The 17654-nt window shown below is 43.4% G+C and overlaps 1 protein-coding gene across 1 annotated transcript; it reads left to right on the top strand.

Moving 5' to 3' along the window:
- Window positions 1-12307: 12307 nt before the first annotated feature.
- On the top strand, window positions 12308-13852 carry ndufs8b (NADH:ubiquinone oxidoreductase core subunit S8b). The gene is made up of 4 exons (XM_056601142.1): window positions 12308-12341; window positions 12626-12729; window positions 12935-12961; window positions 13721-13852. The coding sequence occupies exons 1-4, from the start codon at window positions 12308-12310 to the stop codon at window positions 13850-13852; spliced, it is 297 nt and encodes a 98-aa protein (XP_056457117.1).
- The last annotated feature ends 3802 nt before the right edge of the window (window positions 13853-17654 follow it).

Here is a 17654-nt window from a genome sequence, read left to right as displayed (position 1 = left end):
GAGTTCAGGTGCGTATCAGTGTCTGTGTGTCTCTACTTCAGGCCCCCTTAGGGCCCATCCCGGTGTTACCCCTTTTGGTATCCAAATACCCCTGTTGGATATTCTTACCTGGACAACCCAGGCTCTGAGGGCAGAGGAGGGGGTATTGCTGCTGTTTCCCATCAAGAACTCCAACCCCATCCACTCTCCATCCCTGCTGCCCCATCATTTGAACACCTGGCTTTCAAACAACCCGGCCCCAAACCTCTCATAATTTCAATCATCTACCCCCCCCCCAAACCCAACCCATCATTCATACCAAATCTCTCTGAATTCATCACTGCACTATCTTCAATCTCGCCATCTGTTTTACTCCTCGGCGATTTCAACCTCCACATTGACTCCCCGGAAGGTAAAAACGCTATGGACTTCCTGGACCTACTCAACTTCTTTAGCTTCACCCAACACATCAACATTCCCACCCACAACCGTGGGCACATCCTAGACCTGGTTTTCTCCAGTGGCCTCCACATCCACAATGTCTCCAGCACCGACATCTCCATCTCTGACCACCTGGCCATCACACTTGTTATTGACATTCCCGCCCCCGAACCGCAAAATCACTTTCAGCAGTCTTAAATCCATCTGACCAGTTTCTCTCTCCACCTGCATATCAAACACTCTCTCCGGCCTCACCCTTCCTGTAAATCCAGCCCCCATGGACCTCGTCAACATCTACAACAACACACTGTCTACCTCCCTCAACCAACTGGCCCCCCTGAAAACTAAAACGGTCACGTTCACTCACTCGGCCCCCTGGTACACCCCAGAACTTCACAAACTCAAAAAACAACTTAGACAACTAGAACAACTACACAAGAAAACTGGTCTCACAGGACACGCCCTCGCCTACAAAGAGCAAATGCACCTCTACAAATCAGCACTCAACAAAGCCCGTTCAGTCCATATGAGAATCCTGACAAGAGTCAGGATTCTCATATGGACTGTTGTTTTTGTCTCCCCCTACCTGTTGGAGTGTGATGATTCTGGACTTTGTTTATGTTTGTAGCCATGTGTTTGTTTACCGCCATTTTCTCTGTTCACCTGTCTCTCATTTTGTATTGATTTGTGGAGTATTTAAACACTGCCCTTCCTGTTCGCTTTGTCAGATCGTCACGGTATGAACTGTTTGCTACCTGACTGCCACATGAGTGAGACTAGCGTGAAGCTCTTTAAAGAGAAGTTATAATTTACTGTTCTTCCCGGTTTTGAACCCTGCCTGTTTTTGACCAAATCTTCTGCCTATCGGTTTTGGACCTCTTGCCTGTACCTGTCCGTCTGTACCTGTCTGCCTGCCTGCCTGTTTACGAACCACGCCTGTACCTGGAATCTGATTTGCCTGCTGGACTGTTTGTGAATAAATCCCCTTTGATCTACAATTGATCCCGTTCTGAGTCGTGAAACTTCTACTCTGGCATCATTCATTCTGGATCCTCCAACCCACGCACTCTTTTTTTCCACCATGAATAAACTCCTCAAACCCCAGGAAAACATCTCCTCATTCACCCTGGAGAAATGCAATAACTTCCTATAATTTTTCCACTCCAAGATAGAAATCATCCACAACCAGCTTGCCACCTCCTTTGCCACAAGCCTTGACTCAGAACCTCCACTTCCTTCAACCCCAAAGCTTTCCATCTTCTCACCGATAACCATAGCAGACCTCTCCAAAATACTCTCCACCATGAAATCTTCCACTTTCCCTCTGGACCACATGCCTTCTGAACTCGTCAAAGCCTGTTTCACCTCTCTCGCCACTCATCAAAGACACCATCAACTCCTCCCTAAACTCTGGCACCGTTCCCGCACCTCTTAAGCTTGCTGCCATCACCCCCCACCTTAAAAAACCTGGCCTTGACTCCGACGACCCCAACAACTTCAAACCCGTCTCCAACCTCACATTCCTCTCAAAACTACTGGAAAGAGCCGTCGCAACACAACTCAAGCAATACCTCCTCCAATAACCTGTACGAAACATTCCAATCCGGCTTCCGAACCCACCACAGTACTGAAACAGCCCTACTTAAAGTCACCAATTACCTCCTACTCCCTGACTCTGGCTCCCTCATCATTCTCGTCCTCCTCGACCTCAGTGCTGCCTTCAGCACCGTCAATCACTCCATCCTCCTCAGCCGTCTGCAATCCATTGGCATCACTGACTCCTCCCTCTCCTGGTTCACCTCCTACCTGTCTGAAAGATTCCAATACATCTCCATCAACAACCACAAATCCCACACCATCCCTGTCTCACCAGTAGTCCCCCAAGGGTCAGTGCTTGGCCCCATCCTCTTCATCCACCACATGCTCCCACTAGTTCACATCATCCGCCGCCATGGTCTTCAATTTCTCCGTTACGCAGACGATACCCAACTATACATCATCACCAACACAGCCATTACTCCTGCCATCCTATCCACTCTCACCAAATGTCTCACTGACATCAAAACCTGGATGGACCACAACTTCCTCAAACTCAACGGCAATAAAACTGAAATTATCATCTTCGGCCCAAAAACCATCATCCTCACCTCCCAGAACTTCTCACTTTGCATCGATGGTCACTCTGTCATTCCCTCCCCCCTGGTCAGAAACCTCGGCATCATCATGGACCCCACGCTCTTCTTCAAGTCACACATAAACAGCATCAGAACAACATCCTTCTTCCACCTCCGCAACATTGCACGCCTTCGACCCACTCTGTCATCCTCAGTGGCCGAAACACTAATCCACGCCTTCATCACTTGCAGACTTGACTATTGCAATAGCATTCTGTATGGCCTCCCCTCCACTATTCTTCAAAAATTGCAATATGTACAAAACTCTGCTGCCCGACTGCTTACTAACTCCCCTCCAGAGAACACATTACTCCCATCCTCCGTCAACTTCATTGGCTTCCAATAAAACAACGCATCAATTTCAAGATCCTCCTCACCACCTACAAAGCGCTAAACAACTTTGCACCCTCTTACATAACAGATCTCCTCCATCGCCACTCCCCCAATCGCCGTCTACGCTCCATTGATGCCAACCTTCTCACCTCCATCACTGTCAAGTTATCTGGGTTATGTTCTCATTTGTGCTTGCCCAACTTGAAATGGCACTGTTAGACAGAGGACGCAGGACAGCTCAAATCCTTCTCCTTGATTTTATTGAACATGAATTGTTTTGAACATGAACAACAAGCATTCCGGATTGTAATTAGGATTCGGATTAGGTTGAAAACCTGTTGATAAAGAGAAATTAAATCAAGTTAGTTCTCAAATAAATCAAAATGCCTGATCAAACATTTGAATCAAATCCAATAAATCTGTTAGATATTATCATAAACAAATCCAAATAAATCGGTTAGATATCATAAACAAATGTATCTAATTACAATATCACTATGATATCTAATAGCACTGTGTTGTCCAATATCAATGGTCTTCCACACAAACATTTCCACCATGTGCGCCTCTGTCATGCCAAATTTGTACCGGGTGCCAAATTTGTACCGGGCACGTCATCCATACGTAATCCATTTCAAACCTGCCTGGCAACAGATGATCGCGTCGTCCGTTGCGCGTCGAATGACGTGAAAGGTTCACGAACATTTGCGAACCTTCAAACTCGTTCATTCGCACTTGTTCATTGACCGTGACAAGCGATCCGTTATCTGTATTGTTCTATTTCGTCCTTGACCTGCTTTAAACACTCAGTTTACTTGCTAAATTTGATTAAACAATTAAATACAATACAAATATAAAGTAAAAACAAGTTTTATCTAGCGATCCGTTATCTGTATTATGTTATTTCGTCTTTGGCAACATGAGCGCGAATGTTTTTTGAAACCTGCCCGGCAACGGACAACCCTTACGTAATCAATTGTCCGTTGCCTGGCAACGGACAACTGATGACGTGCCCGGTACAAATTTGCAATAGTATCCAGCTGCAGCCCCGGAGAACAACACCCTGGCGTGACAGAACCATGGACATAATAAAGGATGGACCACGGACGGGAAAATGGCCGCTGTCATGCCAAATTTGTACCGGCTGCCAAATTTGTACCGGGCGCGTCATCCATACGTATCCATTCCAAACCTGTCTGGCAACAGATGATTGCGTCGTCCGTTGCCGGGCAGGTTTCAAAAAACATTCGCGCTCATGTTGCCAAAGACGAAATAGCATAATACAGTTAACGGATCGCTAGATAACACTTATTTTTACTTTATATTTGTATTGTATTTAATTGTTTAATCAAATTTAGCTAGTAAACTGAGTGTTTAAAGCGGGTTTCAAAAAACATTCGCGCTCATGTTGCCAAAGACGAAATAACATAATACAGAAAACGGATCGCTAGATAACACTTGTTTTTACTTTATATTTGTATTGTATTCAATTGTTTAATCAAATTTAGCAAGTAAACTGAGTGTTTAAAGCAGGTCAAGGACGAAATAGCACAATACAGATAACGGATCGCTAGATAGAAGGTTCGCGAATGTCCGTGAATCTTTCACGTCGTTCGACGCGATCGTCCGTTGCCAGGCAACGGACGACGCGATCATCTGTTGCCAGGCAGGTTTGGAATGGATTACGTATGGATGACGCGCCCGGTACAAATTTGGCAGCCGGTACAAATTTGGCATGACACCGCCAATTCATTCCTAAACTGCTCAGTGGCGCAGGGTAACATAGACATCTTAGCAGGGTAACATCTCCATGGGTAACATACAGGAGCGATTTGCTTCCGCGTTATGGGGCCAAGACACGTGGCCTAGACACGTGGCCTAGTCCGTGACGTGCCGGATGCAGGAATATAGAACTGATACCGTAATGCACCGCTTCTTTGTCTTTGGATCTTTTGAATAAATGGATCAATACATGATGATTCACAATGATCGCAAGCAGAGGACCGTGAGAGTTATTGAGCAGCAGATGAACCAGTCCAAAAATCTGACACGTTAACGGAGCACTGAACTAGGCCCTCTCGGATGCTATTTGTTTCACTACGACTCCTTTCAGCTGCACACCCCTCTTCCCCAGCGAGATAACGGCTAATAAAACGCTTGAGGTGGCGTTTTGGAAAGAAAAAACTTTTATTATTTTAGGACATGGCATGAAGGTAATTATGAGCCTTTGGTTGATATCCAGACATTTTTTGCGGAGACACAATCCTGTTCCCCACTTGTATTGGAGTGGACGGCGATATCTCCTTCTGGGCCACATGAAATGACGGACCCCCGTCCACAGCCAGCTTAAACAGCTGCAATACCGGTGTTGTGTCGAGATCTGTTTCCCCGTCGAGATGTGTTTCCCCTAGTCCCAGATAATGACTGTCAGGATGCGTTCCCCCTGTTCTAAATGGTCAAATTGAATGATATCAGCCTGAAAATCACAGCACTTATCTGTTGTGGGGAAATAAGTCAGCAGTATGAATTTGAAAGATGTGTGAGCCTCCTTTCCTATGGAACAGAGGGGGAACAGTATCTGACAGTAATATTCCAAGCTGTCAGGATGCGTTCCCCCTGTTCTAAATGGTCAAATTGAATGATATCAGCCTGAAAATCACAGCACTTATCTCTTGTGGGGAAATAAGTCAGCAGTATGAATTTGAAAGATGTGTGAGCCTCCTTTCCTATGGAACAGAGGGCCTTTTCGGGTAATTTCGGACGGGGGCGGGGACTAGGGGAAACACATCTCGACGGGGAAACAGATCTCGACACAACACCGGCACAGAGATGGCGATCTCTCTGCTCCACTTCACCACTTTTTTTCAAGGCGATAAAAGCATAGAAAGCCACTATAACCACTATAAGTCGGGGCATGTGGAGAGTTTTAGTTATGTGCCATCTCTATGTGCCATCTCTGTGCCGAGTTCCAAGTGCGGGTGTGGTGACGTATATCATATGCGTCGAGAGCAGCGAAGAGCTGTAGTTCACAAAGCGGCCTCACATAAAACCTACAATTATCAAACTTCTTCACGAACATTTTTAGTTTTCTTTGCATGAAAAATTATCATTTAAATCCACAAACAACATATGTGTAATCCAGGGCATATAAAGACTGGGACCAGAAAATAATTATTTTCTCTCTATTGACACCCATTCATATTTTTCGATCTCATAGGTCCCATGAGGTCACATTCTGGATTTAATCTGCTGCACTGACATCACTCCCACTAACCTTGATGTCATTGATTTCCCCATCTCCGACCACAAAGCTGTACTTTTTGACATTCATACCCAACTACACAAAACCAAGGAACAACGGTCCATCTCCTTCAGAAACATCAAACTTATCAACACCACAGACCTCTCCACCCTGATCAGCTCCTACCCCAACCCTCCCCCAGCTTCCTCCCTGACTGACCTGGTGACTCACTACAATAACTGCCTCTCCTCCTCCCTCACCACCCTGGCCCCCCTGAAAACCTGCTCAGTCTCATTCACCCACGCTGCTCCCTGGTTCACTCCTCATCTGCGCCAGCTCAAAGCCACTGGTCGTCGACTGGAGCGACTCTACAATAAGACTCAACTCACTGTACACCGACAAATGTATTCGGACCACCTCCATCACTACAAGAATGCCCTCACCACTGCAAAAACCTCATACTACTCCAACCTCATCAACACTGGTACAGGCAACAGCAGAGTCCTCTTCTCAACAGTCAGCCACTTACTTCAGCCTCCTAAATCCCTCCCTCCAGACATTTCCACCACCCAATGCACTGCGTTCCTGGACTTCTTCAGCTCTAAAATCAACACCATTCACCAACAACTGGCCTCATCTCGCACCCCCTCTGATGACCCACCCTGGATGATCACCTCTGGCCAACCTCTCATCAGCTCCCTCTCTGACTTCACCCCAGTAACAGAACAGACCGTTTCAGAACTCATCCGCAAAGCCAAAACCACCACCTGTCAGCTCGATCCTCTTCCCACCTCCCTTGTCAAAGCATGTCTTCCGTCCATCTCCCCCATGATCACCAACATAATTAACTCCTCCCTCACTACTGGTATTGTACCCCCCACTCTCAAGCTGGCTGCCATCACTCCCATCCTGAAAAAACCTGGTGCTGACCCAACTGACCTTAACCATTACCGGCCCATCTCCAATCTCCCTTTCATCTCCAAAACACTTGAAAGGGTGGTTGCCGCACAACTACAGTCCCACCTTGACACAAACAATCTCCACGAACCGTTCCAATCTGGCTTCCGTCCAAAACACAGCACTGAAACAGCCCTAGTCAAAATCACCAACGACCTCCTCCTTGCAGCCGACTCTGGATTACTCACCATTCTCATCCTCCTCGATCTCAGCGCAGCATTCAACACCATCTCCCACCCTCTGCTCCTGGACCGCCTGGCTGGCATTGGGATCCATGGTGCTGCACTCTCCTGGTTTACATCCTACCTCACCGGCCGTCAACAATTTGTTAAACTAAGCAACCACAAATCTGGGTGTTCAGGTGTCTCACTGGGTGTCCCCCAGGGGTCAGTCTTGGGTCCACTCCTGTTCACCACTTACCTCCTCCCGCTGGGCACACTCCTCCGTCACCATGGGGTCCATTTCCACTGCTACGCTGATGACACACAGGTCTACATCTCCACCATCTCCACCATCTCCACCAAACCCACTGCCATCCCCCCCACCTCCCTCATCACGTGCCTGGAAGAGATCCGGAGCTGGTTGAGCAGGAACTTCCTGAAACTCAATGGAAACAAGACCGAGGCCCTGCTCATCGGATCCAAATCCACCCTCACTAAATCACAACACTCCCCAGCTCCACTCATAATCATTGATGGATTCCCAGTACCCTTCTCCTCCAAAGTCAAGAGCCTCGGCGTCATCCTGGACAACACCCTCTCATTCGCACCCCATATTCACAACATCACCCGGACTGCATTCTTCCACCTCCGCAACATCGCCAGACTCCGCCCATCACTGACCCAATCCAGCACTGAAATCCTAGTTCACTCATTTGTCACATCACGCATAGACTACTGCAACGCCCTCCTCACCGGACTCCCCACCAAACTCATCAACAGACTGCAGATCATTCAGAACTCAGCCGCCCGGATCATCACCCGCACCAAATCATCTGACCACATCAGCCCTGTCCTCATCCAACTTCACTGGCTCCCAGTACACTACCGCATCCAATACAAAACCCTACTCCTCACCTACAAAGCTCTCCACAACCTAGCCCCCAGTTACCTCTGCGACCTCCTTCAAGAATACACTCCCTCCCTCTCCCTCCGCTCAACCTCTGCTGGACTACTATGTATCCCCACATCACAACTCACTACAATGGGTGCCCGGTCATTCAGCTGTTCAGCACCCAGGCTCTGGAACTCCCTCCCCCCACACATAAAACAGTCAGACACCATTACAACCTTCAAGTCACAACTCAAAACTCACCTGTTCAAACTCGCACAGACACAACGTCTAACTGATCATTGTTCTGATTGTTTGTTTTGTTTTGTCTTGTTTTTGTTTTATTTATTTTTTATTTTTTATGTTTATTTATTTATTTATTTTTTCCACAATGTCTTTTATTTATGATGACTATATGCTCTGTAAGGTGACCTTGGGTGTCTTGAAAGGCGCCTCTAAATTAAATGTATTATTATATTATTATTATGAGCTCTACCGGAAGGGGCGTGACTTCGCCACTCTATTTATGGGACTCTCTAAATCGACGCCAATTCGACCTGGGCGGGACTTTACGTCCTACGTCACTCGCTATGGGTGTGCATGTGTGCGCATAGCCGTCACTCGCGATGGGTGTGCATGTGAGAAAGGTTTTGGCTTTAGTGTCTATGGGTTGGTAATAACGGTTCTGATGATTTTTCTGATGGAAAAGTGGTCTTTTATTTCCATAATCTTTGTTCAGTGAACGCATAAACCCGTTTGTTAGTTAGCAGTTAAACAAAATGCGATCTCTTTGTTTACAGTTACCAACGACCAACTGATGATTGGGGGTTCGATTCCCTAGTGATGCAAGGTTTTTTCTTTCATTTTGGACTGCACACACATCGCGAGTGACGGATACTCGCACAATGTACACACATCACTTACTTTACAATTTCTAGGCAACCGAAGTTTAAAGATTGTCAAGTGGTTAACTCTTGAATCGCATGTACTAAGACCTGATGGGTTAGTGGTCAGAGAACAACTCATTAACGCGGGGATAAGGGGTTCGATTGCTGAATGAAGCTAGCTTTTTTCTTTCATATTGGACTGGATGTTTGTATGCCATTTTGTGTAACTTGTAGTTTATGATGAAGAAATGTTACTGTGGTTAAGGTTAGGGTAACGGTAAGGGTAAGACACAAAGTGTTTTTGCAACACATTTCTTACAATAACAAAGTCCAATTTTTTTCCATCAATTTTTTGATGACCTAGAGAAATGCGTGAGTGCTCACAAAACATCAACAAGTCAGCATTGTGGTACAGGGTGATCATTTCTGATATACAGTACAAAAGCTGAAACTATTAGCCAGGAGTGGGAAAGATGCCGACGCAGACGTGGGAAGCAATAAGACGCACCAACACACAGTTGCCTGTTGCAAAATGGTTCAGAGTTTAATAGAAATAGTTAGGGTTAGCTGGTATGGCGTTATCTGGTATGGCTATAGTCTAATGTTAGCTTAGTTCGTGTTGTTTCGTCATGTTAATCACTAGTAATAGTAAGTCATTTGTAGAAATATAGCCGATCATCACAGACTGTAGGAATGTCACCCACCCTCCATCGCGTACGACACTGACGCTCGTAATCTGTAGTGCAAGGGAGTTCATGCACAGATCCCTGAGACAAACGGCTACGCGCACACATGCAAACCCATAGCGAGTGACGTAGGACGTAAAGTCCCGCCCAGGTCGAAGTGGCGTCGATTTAGGCCCCGTTCACACGAAGCCGATTTCATGGCGAAACCGCAAAGGTCTTGTACGGTTCGGCCTTCCGTACACACGAAGCCGGCGAATCCGCTGACCGAAACCGCAAACTTCTGAAACCACCCTCCGAGGTGGTTTCAAATCTACCCGGTTTCGTTTTGGATTCGTGTGTACGCCTGAAACCGACTGAAACCGCAAACCATGACGTCATCGTCCCACCCCTCGACCTCCTAGCCAATGGCTCTTAAGCCCGCGGAGTCTCAGAAATCACATGCGAGCATGCGCATAAGGGCAGCCTTTATGCGCATGCTCGCCTCTGCTCGCTTCTTATTTCATTTCTTCTGGATTTCTGTACCAGAAGCAGCGCCCCTTATTTGCCTGGAATGTGTACCACAGCGTTTCTACAGATCTACCCGGTTTCGCTTGGCTTCGTCTTTACGGAGATACTTCGAAACCGGATAGATCGAAACCGTAACGGTTTCGCCCGTTTCGGCTTCGTGTGAACGGGGCCTTAGAGAGTCCCCAGAGCCCGTCTACGAAGAGCCTGGGCACTCCCTATACGCCCCATTGTACCGATTTTGGTTGTAGTTCCATGAGACATCCACTGGGGGTGATCGCGGGCGAGTCCAGATTGAATGGGAGTCTATGGGGCTAAACGGCTAATTATGCCTCTTTCACCTGCTTGTCGTAGAAATATCGCAAATTTTATTGTAGATTCCGCAAGTTCAATATAGATTATGGTTCAAAAGTCAAATGAGTGAGTACTTATGTCCTTTCGATTTCTTACAGTTTGGGCCGTTGTTGGCCATACACGCTAGCATTCTGCTAATGAATGCTGATTGGTCAGGGACGGACTTGCGACTGATTACGACCAGAGACCCCTCTTACGGCATCTGAAGCTGAAGAGCAATCAGAAACGTGTTAACTCAATTTTTGAGTACTGTATTTATATTTTCCTGCAGGTCCTTTTATTTTTTAGATAGTAGCCTATGTATGGTGAAAGTACATGGGCATAAATGGAATTTCTTCCATTTCTTGTGTTCAATGTGTTATATACATGGTAGGTACGCTATGACCACCTTAAATAATACAGTCAATATCCCGCTCAATATCATTTAATCTGTCATTGTCTATTTTTCGAAAATAAAGATAGTTTAAAAAAGAAATGGATTCGTGTGTCATGGTTTGCGGTTTCAGTCGGTTTCAGGCGTACACACAAATCCATCTAAAGTGTCGAGACTCAAGCACTTAACTTACCTTAACCGATTGTTCCATACAAATGGTTAGTTAACGATTTAACAACTTAAACATCCGCTATTACAGTCGTTATTTTTTTGTAGGACTTGGGCTAATGACCTTGCACAGAGGGAAAACCATCTACACCACTTGTCATTGATTTCTATGCATTCACTGATCTTTACAGATGGGTTTGTTTTAAGCCATTGAATATACCGTAGGCCTAATTGCTCTGCCATGCAACACATTATAAGCTACACATGTTTGTTAAATGAGAAATATGGTCTGGGTCACATTGAAACAGTAACAGTTGTATAACAGTAATTATACAAACATTATACCAACATTGCAACAGGCAAGTTTCTTCAAACATCACACTAACAAGAACACCATAAGAACAGTAACTAATAAAAAAAAAGAGAAATGATTTAACAACACTGAACATACTGAACAGAGGCAGGGGAAAAGGACAGAGGAAGAAGACTTGTCCGTTGTCACAGCATCAAGGTCCGACTGTAGAGATCAAGAAAGGAAGAGGCATGAGGAGAACAACAGAACACTGCTCTCTAGCAGATTGTTTACTGATGTAAACTAAATTGATGCAGTCTTAAAATTATGATTCTAATCCAGGTTTCTATTTTAGGAGAAAGAAATGGCTCATAATCGTTACAAAAAAAAAAAGCTTTATCATCGGCACTAGTGAGGATTAGAAAAAACACTCTGTAACATACATATGTAAAACATTCGCGCATTTCTTTTTTTTACATTAGCTCACTAAAACTCTAACTAGGGCAAAAAAAAAGCCTTACCTCCAACAGCTGGTGTTATCGTTGCGGGACAAGGGAAGGGCTTTAGAAAACTGCCGTAAAGCAGTACCTCTGACAGTATTACAGTGTGTGACGTCATCGCATGTTTTTAACGCCTTTTTAGAACAGATACGTGACCTTAAAAAATGCAATATTCAGCTGAGTTTATTATCTTAGCCCCACCCTTTGATAGCAAAATTACTTGACAAAAAATTACATTGGCTCCCATTAATTCTGGACTCGCCTACGAGCGCCCCGCGTGGTCAAATATTATTACTGCAACCAGTCCAGAAAACCGGAACTAACCCGCGAGTGCCAGTTCTCCTCATATTAGACAGTCCCCTCTATTTATGTGCAGCTGGCTTGATTGGAGACTCCCGATTGGTAGCTTCGATGGGATCCAGGAAGTAAGGAGGGGACCAATCATCGGAAGGGAATCACCCAGCTGGATTTGCATACAGAATCATTTAAGTTCAAATGCACATTAGACGGCAGCCGTAACAATGGAAACATGGACCATGTAAAATAATAACCCATGAATATAAGGGAACTCTATTTGCGTTTATAACACCAGACAAGAATATAATTTTAGCTGTTTATGTTTATTTTCATCATAAAAATCCAATTTAACATTTCTTTCCATGTTATTTTCTGAACGTCCCTCTCAGGCCTGGGGATGACCATGAGCTACTTGTTCCGCGAGCCTGCCACCATCAACTACCCCATCGAGAAGGGCCCTCTGTCCCCTAGTGCTGCATCGCCTGCAAGCTGTGTGAGGCCATCAGCCCCGCGCAGCACGCACACACACACACACACACACACACACACACACACACACACACACACACACACACACACACACACAGGTCGTGGGTCTTCTGTATGAGGGACAGAGGCGTCTGCTGCTTTGTGAACTTTAGATGGTCTCTGTAAAGTAAACATGTAAAGACATGTTGAACCAATGTATGCCCCGGGAGGCATTTCCTGTGGACGCCATGGTCCAGGTAGCACACTCACTTCACGCACTCAACTACACACAATCACACACTCCACTACACACACTCCGCTACACACACTCAACTACACGTAACCACACACTCCGCTACACACAACCAGACAACCCGCAATGCACACACCCCGTCACACAACACACACACCCCGCCACACAACCACACAACCCGCCACACACAACACACACACACTGCCACACACAACACACACACTCTGTTACACACAACCAGACACCCCACCACGCACACATATCTGTCCCTCTGTGGGTTAAATGTAGAGATCTGGAGCCATTTGAATGTTGTCGGAGGCCAACTTTTTAGAACGCTTAAGATACACTGACTTTAAAATGTGAAAGACACTGACTTTAAATTGTGCAGTAATATTACTTCAATGTCATTTTAGCATTTAAAACTAGTCTTTGTGTCAAGTCTAATAACATACCCTTTGTTTCTAGAACAGTAACTTCTTAACATCTCTCCCTTCACCTCTCAATGTTGGATAGCATGTCCTTTTTCTTCAACTCCCTCCCCCTATTAGATAGCATGTCCTTTATCTTCAACTACCTCCCCCTGGTGGATGTCCTTTATCTTTCACTGGCTTTACAGAGTTGGTCGTGTTCAGTGTTGAACACAGAATTCAATATCATTACCTTGCTCGGTGGCATCATAATATGAATGTATAGCAACCAAATCTTTCTCTAAAGTGTAATCTCCATGCCTTTAACTTGGTCCATATTCCTCCTGTTCTCCCAGGGCCCCAACATTGAGTTCTCAACGGAGACCCACGAGGAGCTACTGTACAACAAGGAGAAGCTGCTCAACAACGGGGACTTGTGGGAGGCTGAGATAGAGGCCAATATACAGGCGAACTTCCTGTACCGATAGGCTGACTGTCTGCTTACTGCCTGTACCAATAGCCTCACTGTCTGTTTAATGCCTGTACCGATCTATTGCATGTGCCGATAGGCAGGCTGTCTGTTAATGGCCTGTACCGATAGGCTCACTGTCTGTTATAGCGGCTAACATACAGGCAGACTACCTGTACCGATAGGATCCCTGTCTGTTAACTGCCTGCACCGATGACTGTCTGTTTACTGCCTGCGAGTCCCAGCAGTCCAACTCCATGCCTGGCAATGGGCTATGCAGCTGCATTCATTTACTTACCGAAGTTTTGAGGTAAAGTTTTGAGGCGTCTGGCAGCGCGCCAATTCTCTTATAACGTTCTATATACAGTATAATAGTATAATATAATTGTATATATAATATCATGGCCAAAAGCTCTGTGCGCCTCCGGATGGCCGTAGCGCGGGGAGCTCTATTAGGGATTGGGCTTCGCAGGGTTTGTTTACAGGCGTTGCTATGGTTACCGGTCTTGTGTGTTCCAACGCTTTATTAGGTAGCCTATCTATTAGGTTTGTATATTTTTTTCAATGAAAACAAAACAAAACAAAAATAAAACAGTGCAAAGAAAAACTGCAGAACTTTTTTTTTTAATCAAATAGGCCTAAAGATGACGGCAAAAAAATTATTACTGGAAAAAAATAATAAAAGATAACTCAGTGTTGGCCTCAACATACCGTATACCGCGTCAACCCTAAATGGTACTAATAATACTAATAAAAAGTCATAATAATTTCTTTCGGTGTTTCGGTTTTCGGCCTTGGTTTCCTCATTTTCGGTTTTCGGTTTCGGCCAAGAATTTTCATTTCGATGCATCCCTAAATTAAAGGGTGTGAGATGAGCCTGTGTCCATCCTCTTTTTATGCTCACAATACAGACTGACAGGACTATATATATGGCATTCTCTTAATGTTATAGAAGAAAAAGTGAATTTTCAAGAAAATACACAAATAGCGATACAGTTCTGTTTTTTAATTATTTTGTATTATTATTATTATTATTTATTTTTTATTAAACAATTCTGCAATTACAATAAACAAAACAATTATGCAATACAATCTCCGAGAGCAGTACAGTATTCTACATACAATAAACATACACATACATACTAAATACATTAATTATCCTAACAATTATATAAATAAATATATATGTAATAACTCCATACCATTACATACCGACATTCAAGCAGCAAAGATGAGACGTCGTTGTGTGGTGAGAACTGATAGAAAATCGATAACAACAACAATGCCGCCATTTTCTTTATTTTTTGTAACCTACAATAAATAAAGCAGGCTTCCAGTCAATGGAAAAATGGCTTCTCCCCACCGGCGATTGTTGTTGTTTACGATTTTCTATCAGTTCTCACCACACAGCGACGTCTCATCTTTGCTCCTTGAATGTCGATATGTAGTGGTATGGAGTTATTGAAACTTACTACGTGTAAAAAAGACTAGAAATTTAATGTTTATTTTTCATTGAATGTTTACATAAAGTTGCACTGGGTGCCTTTAAAGCTTAATATATCTAAATGTGAATTATTGCCTTTGCATGAGTGTGATGAAACATCAATAGACAACGTTCCTATAAAGAATGCAGTGAACTATTTAGGTATTCATATGACAAGAAATCTTTTAGTTAGACAACATTTGAACTTTAACGAGAGAATTAAGAAAACTAGAAATATATTCAATCTCTGGCTTCAAAGGGACTTAACATTGTATGGTAGAGTACTATTATCTAAAGCTGAGGGGCTGTCTCGTTTTGTTTATCCGTCACTTTCTCTTTTTGTTAATGACTCCACAGCGAATGTCATTAATAAGTTATTCCTTGATTTTATTTGGAAAAATAAACTACGCAAACTTAAAAAAGCAGTATTTTCTATAGAGCGGACGGAGGTCTTGAAGTTTTAAATTTCATTGATACTGTTAATACTTTTAAAGTTAACTGGCTTAAAAGATGCTTAGCTAACCCAAATTCTTGATGGTTTTTCATCCCTAACCACATTTTTGATAAAATTGGTGGTCTCTCTTTTTGTTTTGATATGTAATTACGCACCAAATAGACTTCCTGTTGCATTGTCTAAGTTTCATCAGCAGTCTCTTCTTGCCTGGAAGTTATGCTACACCCACAACTTTTCTCCTCACAGAACTTTCCTATGGAATAATAATAATATAACTATTAAAAATACTTCCCTCTTTTATCCAAAATGGTTTGAAAGAAATATTGTAAATATTTTGTCTTTATTTGATGAACATGGCTCAATAATGTCGTATGAGAACTTTATAACAAAGCACAGTTTACCTATTCCCTTCAAGGAATTAAATGCTGTAACTAAGGCTATTCCTTCAGGTTTGTCTCATCTGATTAAGAGTCATGTTTGTTTTAATGAAGTACATACTTCCTATGATATACCTACATTTTCTTTGAATGGCATGGAATTAAAAGATAAATGTAATAATAGATTAATTCGTCAAATATTGCAAAGTAAAATCAAAATTATTCCAAGAGGAAGATTCTACTGGAATTCGCATTTGGAAAACATAAATTGGAAAAAGATGTGGCTTTTCCCTCATACATTTTGTATTTCCAACAAGGTAAAAGAAATTCATTTAAAAATGTTGCATAAAATCTATCCAGTCAATTCTATAATATCAAAATATATGGATGTTGATAGCTCCTGCTTCTTTTGTGGACTCGCTGATGAAACATTTGCCCATCTTTTTTTTTAATGTGAATTTACCTAGAAATTTTGGTCTGATTTAAAGGGACACTGTGTAATATTCGCGCATTTCTTTTTAGTCATTTATTACCTCAAATCAACGTATTCATTCATAAATAAGTCCTCATTGGTGTAAAATGATCTATGCCAAAAATCTCACTTATCCTCCTGAGCGAAGAATAATTAATATGTAGTTACATAGGACGGGTAAGCTTCATGGAGGCGTCCATGTTCTTCCGGTCTATGAACTGCAGAGAGGGACAAAAAGCACTACGTGGTACAGGAAATGCAAACGTGTTTTCACTCTGAGCCAGCGTGAATGACTGAAATAATTCACTATCTTGCTTGAGGAATAATTACTCATACATCATTAGCTTACACTAATGATTCAATGGAGTTTGAAATTTGTTTGAAATAACGAACCTCGTCATCACTCGATGACTCGATGAGGTAGTATTGGATGTCATGACACAGCTTCTTGGCACATACTGCCCACCGTAGTTTTTGAACAAGCGAGCACTATTAGTTTGAATGCAATATACAATTGTACCACTAGATGGGAGTAATTTTTACACAGTGTCCCTTTAAGTTGTTTCATTTTCCGTCCACCCATGGTCATTCATGACTTTATTCTTAAAGATGTGATATGTTACTTTGACGATGGTAAAGATAAGTCCCTTATTTATATGGTTAATTTTTTTATTTTACTTGGGAAGTTCTTTATTCACAAACAAAAATTCTTAGAATCGATACAGTTCTTGGGTGAGAAGTATGGAGTTAGATTCATGCCAAAACCCCTCACACACGTAAAACGTGTTTTGCTCACGCAAAACGTGTTTTGCTCACGCATAACGATTCACACGCACACAAAACGTGTTTTACTCACGCAAAATGATTCACACACACGCTCAGTGTGGTTTGCAAATGCAAAACATCATTCACAAACTACAGCATTTTGCTTCAGAAACAAATACAGTATGTTTTACACAAAGTACAAAAAAAAATCCTTCAAGTACACAAAACAATTCTACAAGTACGGAACACGAAAGCTGCGCGTGGATCGGA

The sequence above is a fragment of the Gadus chalcogrammus genome, chromosome 10 (genome assembly GCF_026213295.1).
Source record: "Gadus chalcogrammus isolate NIFS_2021 chromosome 10, NIFS_Gcha_1.0, whole genome shotgun sequence".
In the NCBI taxonomy this organism is placed as follows: Eukaryota; Metazoa; Chordata; class Actinopteri; order Gadiformes; family Gadidae; genus Gadus; species Gadus chalcogrammus.
The sequence above is the reverse complement of the archived record's forward strand: the minus strand, read 5'-3'. Positions and strand labels throughout refer to the sequence as shown.

What these genes read in the sequence shown, in the direction of transcription:
- ndufs8b (XM_056601142.1), top strand. Translation starts at nt 12,308, where the DNA reads ATGTGCAGCTGGCTTGATTGGAGACTCCCGATTG. An exon ending in TGATTGGAGACTCCCGATTG is followed by an intron (nt 12,342 to 12,625) that starts GTAGCTTCGATG and finishes CGTCCCTCTCAG; the next exon opens with GCCTGGGGATGACCATGAGC. An exon ending in CTGTGGACGCCATGGTCCAG is followed by an intron (nt 12,962 to 13,720) that starts GTAGCACACTCA and finishes CTGTTCTCCCAG; the next exon opens with GGCCCCAACATTGAGTTCTC.